Source organism: Chelonia mydas, chromosome 14 (assembly GCF_015237465.2).
Source record: "Chelonia mydas isolate rCheMyd1 chromosome 14, rCheMyd1.pri.v2, whole genome shotgun sequence".
Taxonomy (NCBI): Eukaryota; Metazoa; Chordata; order Testudines; family Cheloniidae; genus Chelonia; species Chelonia mydas.
In genome coordinates, this window is record NC_051254.2 from 35,623,235 (window position 1) to 35,640,840 (window position 17,606).

The 17,606-nt window shown below is 50.4% G+C and overlaps 2 protein-coding genes across 4 annotated transcripts in view; both read left to right on the forward strand.

Moving 5' to 3' along the window:
• Positions 1-7,886, forward strand: part of LOC114018224 (zinc finger protein 850-like) — a 28,633-nt gene extending 20,747 nt beyond the window's left edge. For 2 of the 3 annotated variants that reach the window (XM_037914694.2, XM_043528004.1), the window contains exons 2-4: positions 102-228; positions 1,255-1,368; positions 1,737-7,886. In XM_037914694.2, coding sequence (XP_037770622.2) covers positions 102-228; positions 1,255-1,368; positions 1,737-4,282 — 2,787 coding nt within the window. In that variant the 3' untranslated portion in view covers positions 4,283-7,886. The remainder of the gene's footprint in view (positions 1-101; positions 229-1,254; positions 1,369-1,736) is intronic. The other variant, XM_043528005.1, reaches the window with a different exon arrangement.
• The window catches only part of LOC102944114 (zinc finger protein 436), a 156,854-nt gene that overhangs the window by 98,052 nt on the left and 41,196 nt on the right, over positions 1-17,606 (forward strand). The gene's annotated exons all lie outside the window — the stretch shown is intronic.

Below are 17,606 nucleotides of genomic sequence, written 5' to 3' on the forward strand. Positions count from 1 at the left end.
CAGGGTGCGGGTGGGATTCTGCTTCTCTGGGCCTCCTCCCCTGTGACTAGAGGGATTGTGGCTGGGGCAGGAGGTGCTGAGTGGGGGAACTGATGTTTCAGATGCTGGTGACCTTCGAGGAGGTGGCTGTGTATTTCACCGAGGGGCAGGGGGCTCTGCTGGACCCTGCTCAGAGAGCCCTCTACAGGGACGTCATGCAGGAGAACCATGAGACGGTGACCTCGCTGGGTAAGGGATTCCTGTGGCCTCAGCTAATGGAAGCCGTGGGGTCTGTGTGTCTGAATCTGGTCAGGTTCTTCCCTGGTCTGTTAGATTGGAGGAGGAGGGTCGCATAGTCCACAGCTCCAGTGCGCATAGGCGCCGACTCCGTGGGTGCTCCCGGGCTGGAGCCGCCACGGGGAAAAATTAGTGGGTGGTCTGCACCCTGTGGCAGCCAAGCTCCCCTGCCCTACCTCCTACTCTCCCCCGAGCGCGCCGCGTCCCCACCACTCCGCCCGTCTCCCAGCGTTTCCCGCCTGGCTGCTGCCAAACAGGTGTTTGCACGCTCTGGGAGGGGGGGAAGAGCACGAATGTGGCGCGCTCAGGGGAGGAGGTGGGGAAGAGGCGGGGCCAGGGTGGGGATTTGGGGAAGGAGTTAGAATAGGGGAGGGGTGGAGTTTGGGCGGGGACTTTGGGGAAGGGGTTGAAATGGGGGCGAGGAAGGGGTGGAAAGGGGCGGGGCCTCATGGAAGAGGTGGAGTGGGGATGGGGACAGAGGCAGAGGGGGGTGTCGAGCACCCACGGAAAAGAGGGGAAGTCGGCGCCTATGCCAATGTCAGAGAGACTTGTGTCTCCAGACCCCATTCAAGGGAACAGGGGAGTCAGAAATGGACAGGCTAACTCATTCCCATCTCTCCAGCTGTCCAGGGGCCAGAAGCAGGGTACTGCCCTGTCTGTAATATTTCTCCTTCACACACCGTTCACCTTGCTCCATCTGTGGGGAGGGCTCTAGGTTCTGCAGGCTTGGAAATAGGCAGGAGTTTAACACCCGAGCTGTGTCTGTGTGTCAGGAAGTCCCCCAGAGCGCATCTACCCTGAGACCTCCTAGTGGGGGGTAAAAAGATCCCTCACCCCCAAATGTCTGCTGCTCTCAACGGGTCTGAGTTACCACAATCCCATGTAGCGTCAGGTTAATCTCAGGGAATGTTCCTTGTGAGAAATACTCTACCAATGCTCCATGCACCCTGAGCTTCCCTGATTTCACTCCCTGAGCAGGATTTCCCATTCCCAAACCTGACCTGATCACCCGGCTGGAACGAGGGGAAGAGCCGTGGGTCCCGGATCTCCAGGCCTCTGAGGAAAGTGGGAGCCCGAGAGGCACCCACACAGGTGAGGAGTCAGGGAAACTGAGACAGAACCCTCTGGCGAGTGAAGGAAAAAGCTGGGACTCCCAAAACGTGCCGTGAGCGAGAGCCCCCAGTTCTGCCCCATCTCACCCAGGTCAGGGCTGCAGTCAGCAGGTGTTGTATCATCAAGGCAAATATCAGTCATGGCTTCCCACCCATCTTGTTAACTGTCGGGAATTTCCTCCCTGACTCTACTTCCCTGGGAGCATTTGGGTGGGATGTGGAGGCAGAATCCAATGTCTCCATCTCCCCAGCAGTCACTGTGTGGTGTTTTCCCTCTTTGCTATTCCCCTTTCGGTCCTTTCTCCCCGGCACAGGCAGTGACTCCTGTCTGGGTTCTCTCTCTCCCAGCAGGTGATAGGACAGTGAGTGAGAACAAGGAGGAGAATCAACAGCAGGAAGGTCCTGAGCAAGTGGAACCACAGGAGAGGTTTTTGAGAAAAGCTGATGGGAATTTTTCCCAGGGCTTGGAACAGGGAAATACTTGGGGAGATCGACACAGCTCAGAGATGCAGCTGGGAAACCATGCCACGAAGAAACTGGATAAATCCACTGAACATGGCGGAGGATGCAAGGATCCCAAGGAAACCACAGTCCAGCAGACAAGTCACAATGAAGAGAAACCCTACAAATGCCTTGACTGTGGGAAAAGATTCCGTTTCAGTGCAAACCTTCTTAGACATTGGAGAACCCACACAGGAGAGAAGTCCTATGAATGCTTGGACTGTGGGAAAAGCTTCCGTGAGAAGTCAAACTTTATTACACACCAGAGTCTGCACACAGGAGAGAAACCCTATAAATGCCTTGAGTGTGGGAAAAGTTTTAGTCAGAGGTCATATCTTATGGCACATCACAGAACCCACACAGGAGAGAAGCCCTATAAATGCTTGGACTGTGGGAAAAGCTTCAGTAGGAAGCTATGTCTTATTGTACACCAGAGACTGCACACAGGAGAGAAACCCTATAAATGCCTTGAGTGTGGGAAAAGTTTTAGGCAGTGGTCACAGCTTATGTCACATCACAGAACCCACACAGGAGAGAAGTCCTATAAATGCTTGGACTGTGGGAAAAGCTTCAGTAGGAAGCTATGTCTTATTGTACACCAGAGAGTACACACAGGAGAGAAACCCTTTAAATGCCTTGAGTGTGGGAAAACTTTCCGTCACCGCTCAAACCTTATTAAGCATCAGAGAATCCACACCAGCGACAAACCCTATAAATGCCTCGACTGTGGGAAAAGTTTCATTGACAGAATAAAACTTACTAATCATCACAGAATCCACACAGGAGAGAGACCCCATAAGTGCTTTGACTGCGGGAAAAGCTTCATACACAAGTCAAGGCTTATTGTACATCAGAGAGTGCACACAGGAGAGAGACCCTTTATATGCTGTGAGTGTGGGAAAAGTTTTATTCGGAGCGCAGAGCTTATTAGACATCAGATCACCCACACAGGAGAGAGACCCTTTAAATGCCGTGAGTGTGGGAAAAGTTTTAATCATAACTCAGCGCTTATTACACATCAGCGAACCCACTCAGGAGAGAGACCCTATGGATGCCTTGAGTGTGGGAAAGGTTTTATTGAGAACTCAGCGCTTACTAGACATAGGAGAATCCACACAGGAGAAAGACCCTATAAATGCCAGGAGTGTGGGAAAAGTTTCAGTGTGAAATCAACCCTTAATACACATCAGAAAACCCACACAGGAGAGAAACCGCATAAATGCTTGGACTGTGGGAAAAGCTTCATTCAGAAGTCAAAACTTAGTATACACCAGAGAGAACATACAGGAGAGAGATCATATAAGTGCCTTGACTGTGGGAAAACTTTCATTAAGTGCTCAGACCTTATTAAGCATCAGAGTATCCACACAAGTGACAAATCCTATAAATGCCTCGACTGTGGGAAAAGTTTCACTGACAGAATAAAACTTAGTAGTCATCAGAGAATCCATACAGGAGAGAGCCCCCATAAATGCTTTGACTGTGGGAAAAGATTCATACACAAATCCAGGCTTATTGTACACCAGAGAGTGCACACAGGAGAGAGACCCTTTAAATGCCGTGAGTGTGGGAAAAGTTTTAGTCAGAGTGCAACGCTTATTACGCATCAGCGAACCCACACAGGAGAGAGACCCTATGGATGCCTTGAGTGTGGGAAAAGTTTTATCGCAAGTTCAGCCCTTACTAACCATAGGAGAATCCACACGGGAGAAAGACCCTATAAATGCCACGAGTGTGGGAAAACTTTCAGATACCGCTCAAACCTTACTAAACATGGGAGAATCCACATCGGAGAGACACATTATAAATGCCTTGAGTGTGGGAAACGTTTTGCTGACAGAACAAAACTTACTGTTCATCAGAGAATCCACACAGGAGAGAGACCGCATAAATGCTTAGACTGTGGGAAAAGCTTCATTCAGAAGTCAAAACTTATTCTACACCAGAGAGTGCACACAGGAGAGAGACCGTATAAATGCCTTGAGTGTGGGAAAAGCTTCATTGAGCAGTCACAACTTATTCTACACCAGAGAGTGCACACAGGAGAGAGACCCTTTATATGCTGTAAATGTGGGAAAAGTTTTATTCGGAGCACAGCGCTTATTACACACCAGAGAACCCACTCAGGAGAGAGACCCTATAAATGCCTTGAATGTGGCAAAAGTTTTAGTCAGAGCTCAAATCTTATTGCACATAAGAGAACCCACACAGGAGAAAGACCGTATAAATGCTTGGACTGTGGGAAAACTTTCAGTCAGCGCCCACACCTTACTAAACATGGGAGAATCCACACAGGAGAGAGACCTTCTAAATGCCTTGACTGTGGGAAAAGCTTCAGTAAGACCTCAGAGCTGACCAAACATCAGAGAATGCACAAGGGTGAGAGACCCTAGGAATAGCTTGGCTGCAGGAAAAGATTCAATTTGACTTCATACTTCAGTGACCCACACAACAGAGAGACCTTGAATGTGGGGGAAGGTTCATTTGGTGCTCCTGGAGTATCAGACATCTGCAAATCTGCGCAGGGAAGAAATTTCTGAGATGTTCTCAGTGTGGAAAATGCTCCAAGTGGAATTAACACCATGTTGAACATCAGAGACTCCTCCACACAGCCGGGAAATTCTCTGAGGGCCCTGACTGTGGCTGGCTATGGTGACAAACCCATTTCCTCGTTCCCACACACACCTAAGGTATTTGGCTCCCAAGGACCCAACTGCCCATTGCTGGGGTGAGGATCCAGCAGCAGCCGAGCATCAGCTGGTCAGTGACCCTTTGGGTCTGCCTGGTCTAAGCAAACCCCAGGCAGAGGAGGAGAAGCCCTGATCAGCCCCTCCTCCCTGCTGCAGCCCTGGCTGCTGAGCTGATGGGCCACAGGGCGGGTAAGGGAGAGAGAGAGAGAAACTCCTCTGGCCACTCCCTCTGCCTGGCTGAAGTTCCCCCCCTCTCCCTTCCCCTCCCAGATGGGATCCCCCTGCCATGGAGATGAAGAGAAGGACACTTGGTCCAGGACCCACCTTCACTCTAGACCCCTGTCCCCATCCCACAGCCGCTTCACTCTAGACCCCAGTCCCTATTCCACCAGCCGCTGGTCTGGGCTCCACCATTTACTTGGGGCTGTTCCCTGCAGGGGGAGTGTCCCTGGGGGCTGGTAACTCCTCCCTCCCCAAATCCCCCAGGGTGCTGGGCTCCGGGGATCAACCATTAAGGGACCAGGGTGATGGGTTATGGGGAGGACACTGGGGACTGAATGGTTGGGGCTGGTGGAACTGGGAAGCAGGGGGAGCTGGGTGCTGGGCTGTCGAGTGTTTGGGGAAGATGGGATAAGAGGCGAGGGAGAGCACAGGGGTAGAGAGGTGCTGCCTCTCCTCACTCTCCCCTTCTGCCCCTTCTCCCTGCCCCCGCTGCATTCAGACAGCACCATTAGCAGAGACTGATTCCCACAGGGCCTTTTGTTGGAAGTCTGGATTTGCCACCTCTGCTACAGCAGCATCAGCCTCTGAGGGGGAAGCAGCGTTGCCTAGTGGATAGAGCAGTGGCCTGGGGCTCAGGAGACCTGAGCTCTGGCCCCACCTCTGCCAGCAGCTTGCGCGGTGACCTGAGACAAATCTGTGCCTTCCAGAGAGGGAATAAATGGGGAGTGATGATATCAGCCTCCGAGTGGTTGGGATTAGCTAGTGCGTCTCCTTTGTTCCTCCTCCCCTTTTTCTAGTCTAGACTGACCCTGAGCAGTTTATTCCAATCCTTCATTAGCAAAGTGATTGTTAGAGTCACTTAGTGGCCCCTTTGGAGTGAGATTGTCTCATTCCCAGACATCCTCACATTGCTCCATGTTATGCTGAAAAACATTTAATTTTTTGTGCTGTTTCTCCCTTATACACCAGAATTCAATAGATTCTATAAGAGCTGGAGCAGGGCTAGTAAAATAATGTGGTGTTTTAACTTCTCTGTTATATGAGGGGGACGGGGTGAGTCTGGGGGATTCCCTCCTGCCCCCATCAACCTCACACATCTTCTCTCACAGAGCAGCCTCTGCCCAAGCCGTGGAGAGTTTATCCTTTTCCCTTTCTACCCCTCCACCTTCATGTGTGTCATTTACCAGTGTCCTTTGCCCACTATGCTTAGGAATCAGGCTTTGATTTCTTTGATCCTCAATCAGGCCCCTGGGCGCTGGAGAAGAAAATGTCACATTCCTGAAGGGGGAATTCAAATGAACCCCAAAGCACAGTTTGAGCTGCAAGCCCAGCCTCCAGGTATTGGTAAAGTGGCATCTGGAGTTTTTCCAGCTAAATCCAGATCATTTGCAGATAGGAAGTTTTTGATTGTTTGTCTTTTTTTCCTCTTTTATGACAATGATGCTAAATCTTTTGTCAATAACAGAGCCAAATAATGCAGTGGTGCTGAGTAAAGCAGCTTCAGGCTGTTCAGAAGGAAATGGGTAAATTTGTTCTCCAGATTTTGAGTCTTAAGATTCTCTGGATTTCACCTCATGAATTTGGGAAAGTGGTTTGTAGCCCACCCTGCATTGTGGGTTTCTTTCTTTCCCGAAGGCTGTTCTGTCACATATTTTGATATTAAATTAGTTTGGCAGGTATGGGCTGCGGGTGACCCCCCACTTTGGGGAAGCTAGCATGCTGGCCCCACCCCTCCCCCCGAAGCTCTGCTCCTCCTGCACACTAGAGCCCCCAAACCAAACCCCCCGATACCAGCAGGAGCCATGACACACACACACCCATGACCAGAGGAGCCCCGGCTTGCCCACCCCAGGCCAGCCCCCGAAGGCCCAGCACCGGGCTGAGCGCCACACCAGGGGGCTCCCCCACACCGGGCCACGGCGGCCTAAGCACCTTTGCAAGCCGCTCCCCAACGAGCGCCAGGTTGAGCCGCTCCCACCCACCCCCCACCCGAGCAAGCACCAGGTCAAGCCGTTCCCCCGCACCCACCCGAGCATGGGACCATTCCACCCCCTGCCCGAGTGCCAGGCAGAGCCGGTACCCTCCTCCCCCATCTGAGCCAGTGGCCTCAGTGCCCAGCCGAGCCGCCTCACCCCCCCCCCCCCCAGACTCCCATTCCCGCCGCTTGCTCACAGCGTCCCTCCTCACTGCCCCGCCCCTGAGGAGAAGCGACATGGTGAGCAGGAGGGACCTGTGGGGGGAGAGGTGGAGTGCAGGCAGGCAGGTGGCAGCAGCAGGTGGGGGGTGGGTGAGTGGGGCCTCACGTCCCTCGGGGGTGCCTGCGCCAGGGAAGGGACTTCAAAAGACAAATGAGCACTTGCCAGAATAGTCCTTTTGATTTTCTTTTCACGTTTTCCTAGCCTTTGTCATGAGATTTTCTTGTTTTTTGAACAAAGAAAATGATCAGTATCCACAAAAACACTGAGGGCGAGTGCTGGATACGCACTCCGAGAGGCAGGGACTGAAACGGGGAAGGAAGTTGCTGCCTGATCCCTGCAGAGATGTAAGATACACTCAGGAGGGTGGGGGGATGAGGGGGTTGGACAGGGCCTTGTGTGACGTTACACCCCATATTCTTCATAGAAGTATTGTTATGATATGACTAGGGCATAGCTAAGATATGTTTTATGCAAGATGGGTCATGTGCGGTATCATTGAACGGGTTATGATCTACTGAATGTGTTTATCCAGTTGGAAACATGTATCGTTTCTGTATCTGAAGTTAGGAATATTGACTATGTAACAATTACAACTGCGTGTGTATTTGGGGGAACACCCACCAGACAGTCGGCTGTCAGCCTGGATGGGCCATTAAGGACAATAGAACTTTCAAGACACTAATCTCCCGCCTTCCAGAGAAGCTTCCTGGGATGCTGCTTTGACCCTGCAAGGTCAGGTGATGATGTCACCTGGTAAGGAGTCCCACCTTGGACACTGCTGGTACTTTTCCACTAGAAACAAGGGATTCCTGCCTTATGTAAATTCTATTTAAGGCTGGGAAGTAAGGCAATCTGGGGTCTTCTCCACTGCCTGCCCGCCCAAGAAGGAAGACTGCTAAAAACACCTGGAGAAACAAAGGAACTAAGCAGGGGAAAGGCAAGGGCTGAGTCCAGGCTGAGACAGGGGTCTAGCCTGTAAAGAGACATAACTGGACCTCTGAGCTGCAGGAACTCTGCAACCTGCCTAAAACAACATTTAGGGTGAGAAGGTGGAAGTGGCCTATTCTCAACAGTTGCCAAGAAGGGGTGAATGTCAACAGGGGGGAAATTATTGTTTGTGGTGCTAACCTAATCACCTTGATTTGGCCTCGTTAGCACTACATACAGTAATTTCCCCTCTGTTGACATTCACCCCTTCTTGGCAACTGTTGAGAATAGGCCACTTCTACCTTGATTCAATGGACCTCGTTAGCACTGACCCCCCACTTGGTAAGGCAACTCCCATCTTTTCATGTGCTGTAATATATATTCTGCTTACTGTATTTTTCACTCCATGCATCAGATGAAGTGGGTTTTAGACCATGGAAGCTTATGCCCAAATAAATGTGTTAGTCTCTAAGGTGCCACAAGGACTCCTTGTTGTTTTCGCTGATACAGACTAACACAGCTGCCACTCTGAAACCTAAGCTTAGTTTGTGTGTTTTTTTTCATTTGTTTCATTTGCTCAGTAATCTGCTTTGTTCTGTTTGCTATGCTTTCTAATCACTTAAAATTTACCTTTTGTAGTTAATCAACTTATTTCTTGTTTATACCAAAACCCAGTTTGTGCAATTCAGAATGGGGGTGGGGGGGGGGGGGGAGAAAGCCGTGCATGTCTTCCTGCACATTGAGGGAGCGGGTGAATTTCATGGCTTATGCTATATGGATTTCTATACAGCGTAAGGTAATATAATTTTGGGTTTACACTCCAGAGGGGGTGAGCACAGGAGTGCTGGCCATTGCCCAAGCTGAGTCCTCCCACCAAGAGGTGTTGCAGACTCTGTGAGCTGGGTGTTGGGTGGGGGTGGGGGTGGAGGATTTAGCTTTTATTTCTTGCTTTGAAAAGAATAAAGTTGAATTTAGTTTCTCAAACTCCCAGTGTCCCTTGTCTTGAATAATGGGGGGGAGGGAGAATGGTCTTTAATGGTCTCACTCAGACGCTGTCTGGCTGTCACCCATTGACGCAGCTGGGGAAAAGGCTGGTATCATTCTGGGGTGTATTAACGTGAGTGTTGTAGGTAAGTTGTGGGAGGTCGTTGTCCTGCTCTGCTGGGCACTGGGGAGGGCGCAGCTGGAGTCCTGTGTCCAGTTCTGGGTGCCACACGTTAGGAAAGATGAGGACAAATGGGATTGAGTCCCGAGGAGAGCAACAAAAGATGATCAAAGGTTTTTCCCAACCAGTGGGGGAAGGTTAAAAGAGGTGGGTCTATTAGTCTTGAGAAAAGCAGACTGGTGATGGTCTGCAGCCATGTTAAGGGCTGTTATACAGAGTTATACATATTATAAAATGAGGTAAATATCTAGATGAGTTGATGTACCCCCTGGAAGACCTTTGTGTACCCCCAGGGGTGCAACTACCCCTGGTTGAGAAGCACTGCTATATGTAAACAGGGCTTACAATGTTTAACCTACATGTTAGCGTTAAGGGGGGAGAGAGATGGCTAGTGTGACAGACCCAGACCAGTGGGGTACAGGAGTCTGGTCAAAGGCAAATATACTGCCCACTGGATGAATAGTTTTCTGTTCCCTGAGTGACCAGAGCAGGGGCTGCCCTAAAGCAATCAGGAAGCTGCCAGAACCAATTAAGACAGGCAAGCTAATCAAGACACCTGGAGCCAATTAAGAACTTTCTAGATTCAATTATGGCAGGCAGGCTAATCAGGACACCTGGTTTAAAGAGGACCTCCCATCAGTTAGTAGGGGGGTGTGCCCAGGAGCAGGGAGTGAGAAGGTATGCTGCTGGAGGAGTGAAGAGGTCAAGTGTGATCAGGCTTCAGCAGGAAGATCCTCCAGTGAGGATAAAGAAGGGGAGAAGGCCATGGGGAAGTAGCCCAGGGAGTTGTAGCTGTCATGCAGCTGATACAGCGAACATTGTGGACAGCTGCTATCCACAGGGCCCTGGGCTGGAACCTGGTGTAGAGGGTGGGCCCAAGTTTCCCCCCATCCCCTCAACTCCTGATCAGACACAGGAGGAGCTGACCTGGCCTGTGAGAAACACCAGAAGGGAAGGTCTAAATTGGAAAGGGATCTGCCCTGTCCCTGACCCACTAGGTGGGACACAGAGACTGTGGGGATTGTTCTCTGTTTCCCCCGTGCTGGCCAGTGATGAGGCTAGCTGAGTGGATGGCAGGTTTGAGCCACTACCAAGAGCGGCCAAACTGAGAGCTGCTGTGAATCTCTGAGGTGAGCAAATTTGCCAATAAGTGCAGGACCGACCGAGGCAGAGAAGGAACTTTGTCACACTAGATATCCCTTTGTCTGGCAAACCTTGTTTGTCAACCCTGCCTGGATTCAGACTTTAAAACAGTTTCTCATATATAAACGTATTTTCTTAAAGATTGTCTTCCCCATGCTTCTTGCAATGATCCTTGGGAACAGTGTGACATGAGCCTTTATTAGCGACCTCCCATGACCCATTGTGGATAAATACTACGAATGCAATGCATGAGGATGAGTGAGTTTGTCAGGCCTGATAGGGTTGCCATCACAGAACAATGCACCCTTTCCCGGTCAACACTGGGCCCACCCCTTCCGCCTGAGGTCCCGCACCTTCCACCCCTCCTCACCTGCTGAAGCCCCGAGTCCCCCCACTCCCACCGCAGCTGGAGGAGCACCAGACCAAGCGCCAGCTCGACTCCCAAGCTGGCTTGAGCACCAGCCTGAGCCGTCTGCCTGAGCCACCCGCAAGAGGGACACAGCAAGCGGTGGGAACCTCGGGGAGGGGGAGTGGAGGAGAGGAGAGGAGGGACTCACCAGGCAGTGGGGGCCTTGGGGAAGGGGCAAAGCAGAGGGGAGAAGAGGTGCAGCGCAGGTGGGACCACCACAGCCCAGGTGTCCGGTGGCGACTGTGCCAGGGGATGTTTAGCCTCCCCTGGTCTATTATACCTGCTGCCCATGCTCATACCAGAGCAGGGATTTCCCTACACCCCCCTGAATTTCCCCAACGCTCCCCCCTCCCCCCGGTTATATGCAGTGTTGCCAATTTAGTCATTGGCTGGAATTTTAAATTTAAATTGAAACATTAATACACATTTTAAAAGCATATACAGTATATGAGAAAATACGTGTACCTGAGAAAGCACAATGGGTTTGAAAAGTCTGAACAAAGACTGGCTTCCTCACACAGCTGTTATTTATGACAATGTCAGTGCATTTGTTTTGGCTATATTGGGCTACCTAATCATTTCAAATTATGATTTGTAAGCAAGGTCTGAATGAGATCTCCCCTAACAGCTAGTGAGGAGCCAGGGGTGGGTGGAAAGGCTTTAGGACCAGACTGTATTTACATGAACACACCTACTCTGCCTAGGTATCTGCCCAAGTGATCAGTGTTGGCTTGTGTTGTTTTACATATCGGCTGCCACTGGACATGGTGCGAGGAACACCAGGAGCTGGGAGTCCTAGTGCCGCAGGTGAAGAACACGGAGCACACCATCATCACTCCGAGAGCCAGAACCACACCGGAGAACACCCTGAAGGATGCCGTCCACTGCTAGTATGTGGAAAACCTGAAGTGGAAGCTGGACCAGGGCAAGGTGTTCGAAGTGACATGCAAGTGGAATGCCAGCAACCACTTCCTCCCAGGGACAGCCTCACCCCATTTGCTGACTGGAGGTTCATTCCCAGGGCCCAACTCAACTGTGTCCCACTGAATGGAGCCGTCTGCCACGGGAATCGGGACAAGCGATGCAGGAAGTGCAGTTATGCCAACAAGACACTACCCCACGTCCTGCATAGCTGCAAGCCCCATTCCAGAGCCTGGCATCTGCGACACAACGCCATCCAAGATTGCCTGGTCAGAGCCATCCCGCCACCTGTGAGGAAGGTTGCCGTAAACTCCGCCATCCCCGGTACCGACAGCCAACTGTGACCGGACATCGTCATCACCAACGAGGATCGGAAGAAGATCATGGTGGATGTCAAAATGCCATTTGAGAACAGGATCCTGGCCTTCCACGATGCCGATCTCGAAAGCTGGAGAAATATGCCCCTCTAGCCGACCCCTTGAGAGCTAGGGGCTACCAGGTTCAAACTCAGATGCTAATCATCGGAGCCTGGGGCTCATGGGACCCTGGTAATGAGCAAGTGCTGAGAGAATGTGGAGTCGGTAAACGCTACACTCGGCTGATGTGGCAACTCATGATGTTGACGCCATCAGGTGGTCGAGGGACATCTACCTAGAACACATCAGGGGACATCAGCAATACCAGGAGGAATGAGCTGGAGTGCCGATGAGAAGCGCAGTGGGGAAAGTAACTCAAATACTTTCCTGATGAACTGTTTTTTTTTTTTTTTTCCTAAATGGACAACCTATCCGAAATTCTCAATTACTGAGGGACAATCTTCACTCGTTGATATATTGTGCTTTCCACAACCAACTCTACATAACTTTTCATGAGTAAAGTACTTGAATTTGTACTTGAATGGTAATATCTAAACTGTATTCTTAAATTCATTCACCTAAATTTGGGTTATTGTTGATTATGCACTATATGTATTTTATGGCTTTAAAAACAAACTTTGTATTTGTGGATAATCTAAGCACTATTATTGTATGAGTAAAGGGCAGGAGAACTGTACTTAGCCTGCCTGAATGAGGGGGTCTCCCTCAGTGCTTAATTTATGCTAGGGCTTGCCAGGGCTGGGGACGGAGCAGCGGAGTGAACAGTGGCACGACAAACAACAGAGGCCAGAGCATTTGTTTGTTGGACTGTGTTTTAGTGACTTCACTCCAGAATGCTACATTTGTGACTGGGAAACTTACATAAATATACGTTTCCTAGTAGGCCCAGATTTTTTAAATGCATTATTTGCCCAGGTCATTATCTCACATCATCACTATCTCAAGAGGTCATTGTCTTGGAGTTTCTGTACTAAACTTTTTTATTATAATAATTCATTTTTATGTAAGAATGGGCATAACAGATCAGACCAATGATCCATTTACCCCAGTATCCTGTCTTCCAACAGTGTCCAATGCCAGGTGCTTCAGAGGCAATGAACAGAACAGGGTGATCAAGTGATCCATCCCCTTTCATTCACTCCCAGCTTCTGGCAAACAGAAGCTAGGGACACTCAGAGCATGGGGTTGCATCCCTACCCATCCTGGCTAATTGTCATTGATGGACCTATCCTCCATGAACTTATCTAGTTCTTTTTTGAACCCTGTTATGGTCTTGGCCTCCATAACATCCTCTGGCAAAGAGTTCCACAGGGTGACTGTGCGTTGTGTGAAGAAATACTTCCTTTTGTTTTGTTTTAAACTTGCTGCCTATTAATTTCATTGGGCAGCTCCTGGTTCTTGTGTTCAGTGAAAGGGTAACACTTCCTTATTCATTTTCTCCACAGTCGTCTCTTTCCCAAGCTGAAAAGTCCCACTCTTTTTAATCTCTGCTCATATGGAATCTGTTCCAGGCTTGTAACCATTTTTGTTGCCCTTCTCTTTACCTTTTCCAATTCCAATATATCTTTTTTGAGATTGGGTGACCAGAACTGCATGCACTATTCAAGATGTGGGCATATCATGGATTTATGTAGTAAAAATGGAGAACTTGGTTTGCCAGACTGATCAGCCAAGCCAATACTGATAGCCTATATGAAAAGGCTACAAAACACCGTGCCTGTGGACTGCATCAACATGCAGAAAGCCTTATAAGCCTGTCATGGTCAAAGCCAATTTTAGAAGAACTTAATGAGGCTGCTAAGAATGCTGGAGACACAACTCAGGGTGACCAGGTGTCCGGTTTTCAACCAGAACACCCGGTCAAAAAGGGATCCTGGCAGCTCCGGTGAGCACTGCTGACCGGGCCGTAGACTGTCCAGTTGACGGCACCGTGCAGCGGGGCTGGTAGGCTCCCTGCTAACCTCTGTGCTGCGGCTCCTGGGAAGCAGCTGGCATGTCCGGCTCCTAGGCTTGGGGGCAGCCGTGTGCTGCCCCATCCCCCACAGGTGTAGCTCCCATTGGCCAGGGCAGGGCAGGGGACGAACTAGCACGCCTAGCTGGTGGCTGTTGATGGGTCGCGTGGTGGGCGCTTCTCCTGCTGCTGCCCGGCCCGCTTCTCCTCGTGCTCCCCCTGTGGCTGGGCTGGCACTCTGGCATGGGGCCTGAGGCGATGTGTGGTCTGTCGCCCCGTCGCCGTCACCCAGGAGTTGGAGGTGTGTATCCCCGTCTCAGCATGCTGGGAACGGGCCTGCACCCCCATCCCCCTCACTGCATCCCTCCCCGTCCCAACCTCCCCAATCCCCCTCACTGCATCCCTCCCTGCCCCAACCCCCCCAACCCCATCAGTGCATCCCTACCCATCTCAGTTTTGTACCCCTTACAGCGCTCTCCCACCCATCCTCTCCATCTCCCAGAGCCGCCACCCCCATGTCCCTCACCCGCCACAGCCCTGCACCCCATTCACCTCCATACACTGCTGCGCTCCCATTAGGTCCCTATTGTTACCATTTTTGCCCGTTACTTTGGGTTACGCTCGTTTATTACGGTTACTCTTCTGGTGGGGGGTCTTTAATTCTGTCAATGTACTGCTTGTGTCCCTTGTGTTTTCATATGGAGCTCTACTTCTCCCTTCTGCAAGTCCCCTCCCAATGGAGCTATCCTGCAGGACCCCCCACCCCCAACACACACACAAACACAAGTCTGAGCAGACTGGGTCAATCAGCGCTTTCAAGCTGAGCCTGGACTCAGTGGGTTGGGTGAAGCAGCACCTCCAGGCTGCCACCCTCGTATGTCACAGGTTCAGCACGTCCCTATCCCCACTTTCATATCACAATTGTACGGGTAGTAACCCACTTGATGAGCAAACCCCACAGTATTTTTGGGTGCTGCAGGGATCTTTAGCTTAGGTAAAAGAAGCGTTGCTGCACAGTAAATAGGGAAGCTAAAAACACAAAAGAGTAAAGTTCAGAGAGAGAGAAGCAACCAGCTTAACCATAAAAGTTATTTATTGAATAATAGTGATAACTACACAAGGAGAGCCTAAACAAACATAACAGTTACAAGTATCAGGGGGTAGCCGTGTTAGTCTGTATCCACAAAAACAACAAGGAGTCCGGTGGCACCTTAAAGACTAACAGATTTATTTGGGCATAAGCTTTTGTGGGTAAAAAAAACACTTCTTCAGATGCCAGATCTGAAGAAGTGGTTTTTTACCCACAAAAGCTTATGCCCAAATAAATCTGTTAGTCTTTAAGATGTCACCAGACTTCTTCTTGTTTTTATAACAGTTATATTATTAAGGGTTAATACCTGAGGTAGAAGAGAAAACAGAGAGAGGGATCTCACCCACTCCATGAGGCTTGAACTGGTCGGGGTTTCCAGGTGATGGTGGTAGCTCAGGGTCCTGAGTGCTGGAGACAGGCAGAGCCCCCAGCATGATCAGTCAGGAGATGGAGTCCCAGTGGAGCTGATTCAGAGTTTGGGTCCATGCATCAGAACACTTACTTGGGCATAGGTAGGAGTTTTTGTAGAGAAACAACAATGGTTCAAGGGAGAACACTAGATTTCTTTATGGGTAAACTGATGACTCAAGGGTTTTCTTTAGGCTAGCCAATAGGAGCTGGTCACTCTTGGCTATGGGTGGTATTTTCTTCCAGGGAGCTCACAGTGCAAGTAGGCTGCTTTAGTATTTTGCATATCGATCAAGGATTCATTATTAGAATTGGTCTGATAACTGCTGAGCTGGGTGTGTACAGGCATAGGTTCATTAGCATCTGGAGCAGAGATCCCCCATGATGCAGTGCTTCCCGGCTTTTCTGGTTCCAGAGTTTAGTGCGGTTCTCTGTTCTCCATTCTGTATGCTAATGGAGATGTCTTAAGCTTGTCACCCTTGTCAGGAGGAGTCTAGGTGTGTCTCCCATCCGCCTTTCATTGCTCTCTGCAAGCCTTTTCTCTGATTGGTTTTGGTTCAAGCAGAGACTGGGGTGTGTGTGTGTGTGTGGGGGGGTTGTCTTTCATGAGTCAGACAGGCTAGCTACTGCTCCCTGGTTCCCCAAAAACACAGAGCTGACTGGTATCACTGTACACCCCTGTGCCCCCCACATCCTCATGCACCTGTAGCCTTCTGCCTCCCCATCCCACATACCCCCAGGTAGTACCCCTACTACCCTGGAGCCCTGATCTTAGTTGGGGTCTCTAGACACTAAACAACAATTGTAATAATAAATAATGTGGAAGTATATGTGTCAGTGCATGCTAGATGTGTACACATGAATACACGTGTGTATCTACATGTAGCTGTGGGAGTCAATTTCTACAGATTTATTTATATAGATATCTGGACAGGTGCATTTCTATGGTTGTGCTCTACGGATTTGTATTTGGACTTCAGGAGCGGGCCTTTAGTGGGCCTTTAATGTGTGGGCCACACATAAAATTACAATCACTTTTAGTGAACAAAAAACATGGAGCTGGTTATCAAAAATGGGAAAAGCGGAGGGAAAGAATCATGAAAACCTTTGTGAAATTTCATTCTTTTAAAAATGACACTTTTTGACTATTTTGCTGCCAACTCTAGTGTCCTGTAACAAATAAAACCTGAAATTCGCATAATACATCTGTCAAAACAATAAATGTGCCTGTTTGGGCCTTGCAGTGAAAATGAGCACATGAGCGAGGGTGGGGGAGAGCAAGCGACAGAGGGAGGGGGAAGGTAGTGAATGGGAGGGAAGTGGGGCTCAGGAAGGGGTGGGGCCTTGGGAAGGGGCAGGGCAGTGGGTGGGGCAAGGGTCTTTGGTTTTATGGAATTAGAACATTGGCAACCCTAATTGGGGGTGGATTGATTAGCTCTCCCGCCGGCTTAGAGCAGGTACATGAGAGCAGCATTTCTCAAATGTGGCAACCAGGGGCTTTTCTTGAGGCCACAGCCTCCTGGGCAGTGATGGGGAGGAGAAGCAGTGGCCCCTCCCCTGGGCTGCCAGCTGGGGTTGGGCTCTGTCCCCTTTTGGAGCTACAAAGGCAGGAAGAGCAGGCAGCTGGTGTGAGTTCCCATGTTGTCGGGGGCGGTGGGGCTCAGGTTTCCAGCTTCAGCCCTGGAGTGGTAGGTGGCAGGCTCCAGCCATGGGGCTTCGGGCTCCAGTCCCTACCACAGACTCAACCCCACCCCATCACCCCTGACCCCTGCTGTCTCCTCTAGTCCTGGACTCTGGCCATGTGGCAGCAGGCTCCAGTCCTTGGCTGCAGGACTTTGGGCCTCAACACCATCCCCATTGCCACTGGCCCCCACTGCCGCCCTGCCCACCTGTCAGAGCGGCCACAAGCAAGACAAGATCTGGTGGCCGTGCTCTAAGGCCACCAGAAAATTTATTGCGAGAACCCCTGCACTAGAGCGCTTACAGGGGTGCAGCTGCATCAGTAGCTCTAATATCTTGATTTATTTTTGGCCTAGCAAAATGAGGCCCTGTGTTTTCCCCAGGAATTGAAATGGGGGGGTGGTGGTGTTCAAATTTACGGGGGGGGGGGGGGTCAGGGCCGATGTGGGGTGAGACCCTGAGGGTGAAGATGGGCTGTATGGCACCATAGTAAAAACTGAAAAATGTTTCTTGACCATTTTATTAGATTTTAAAAT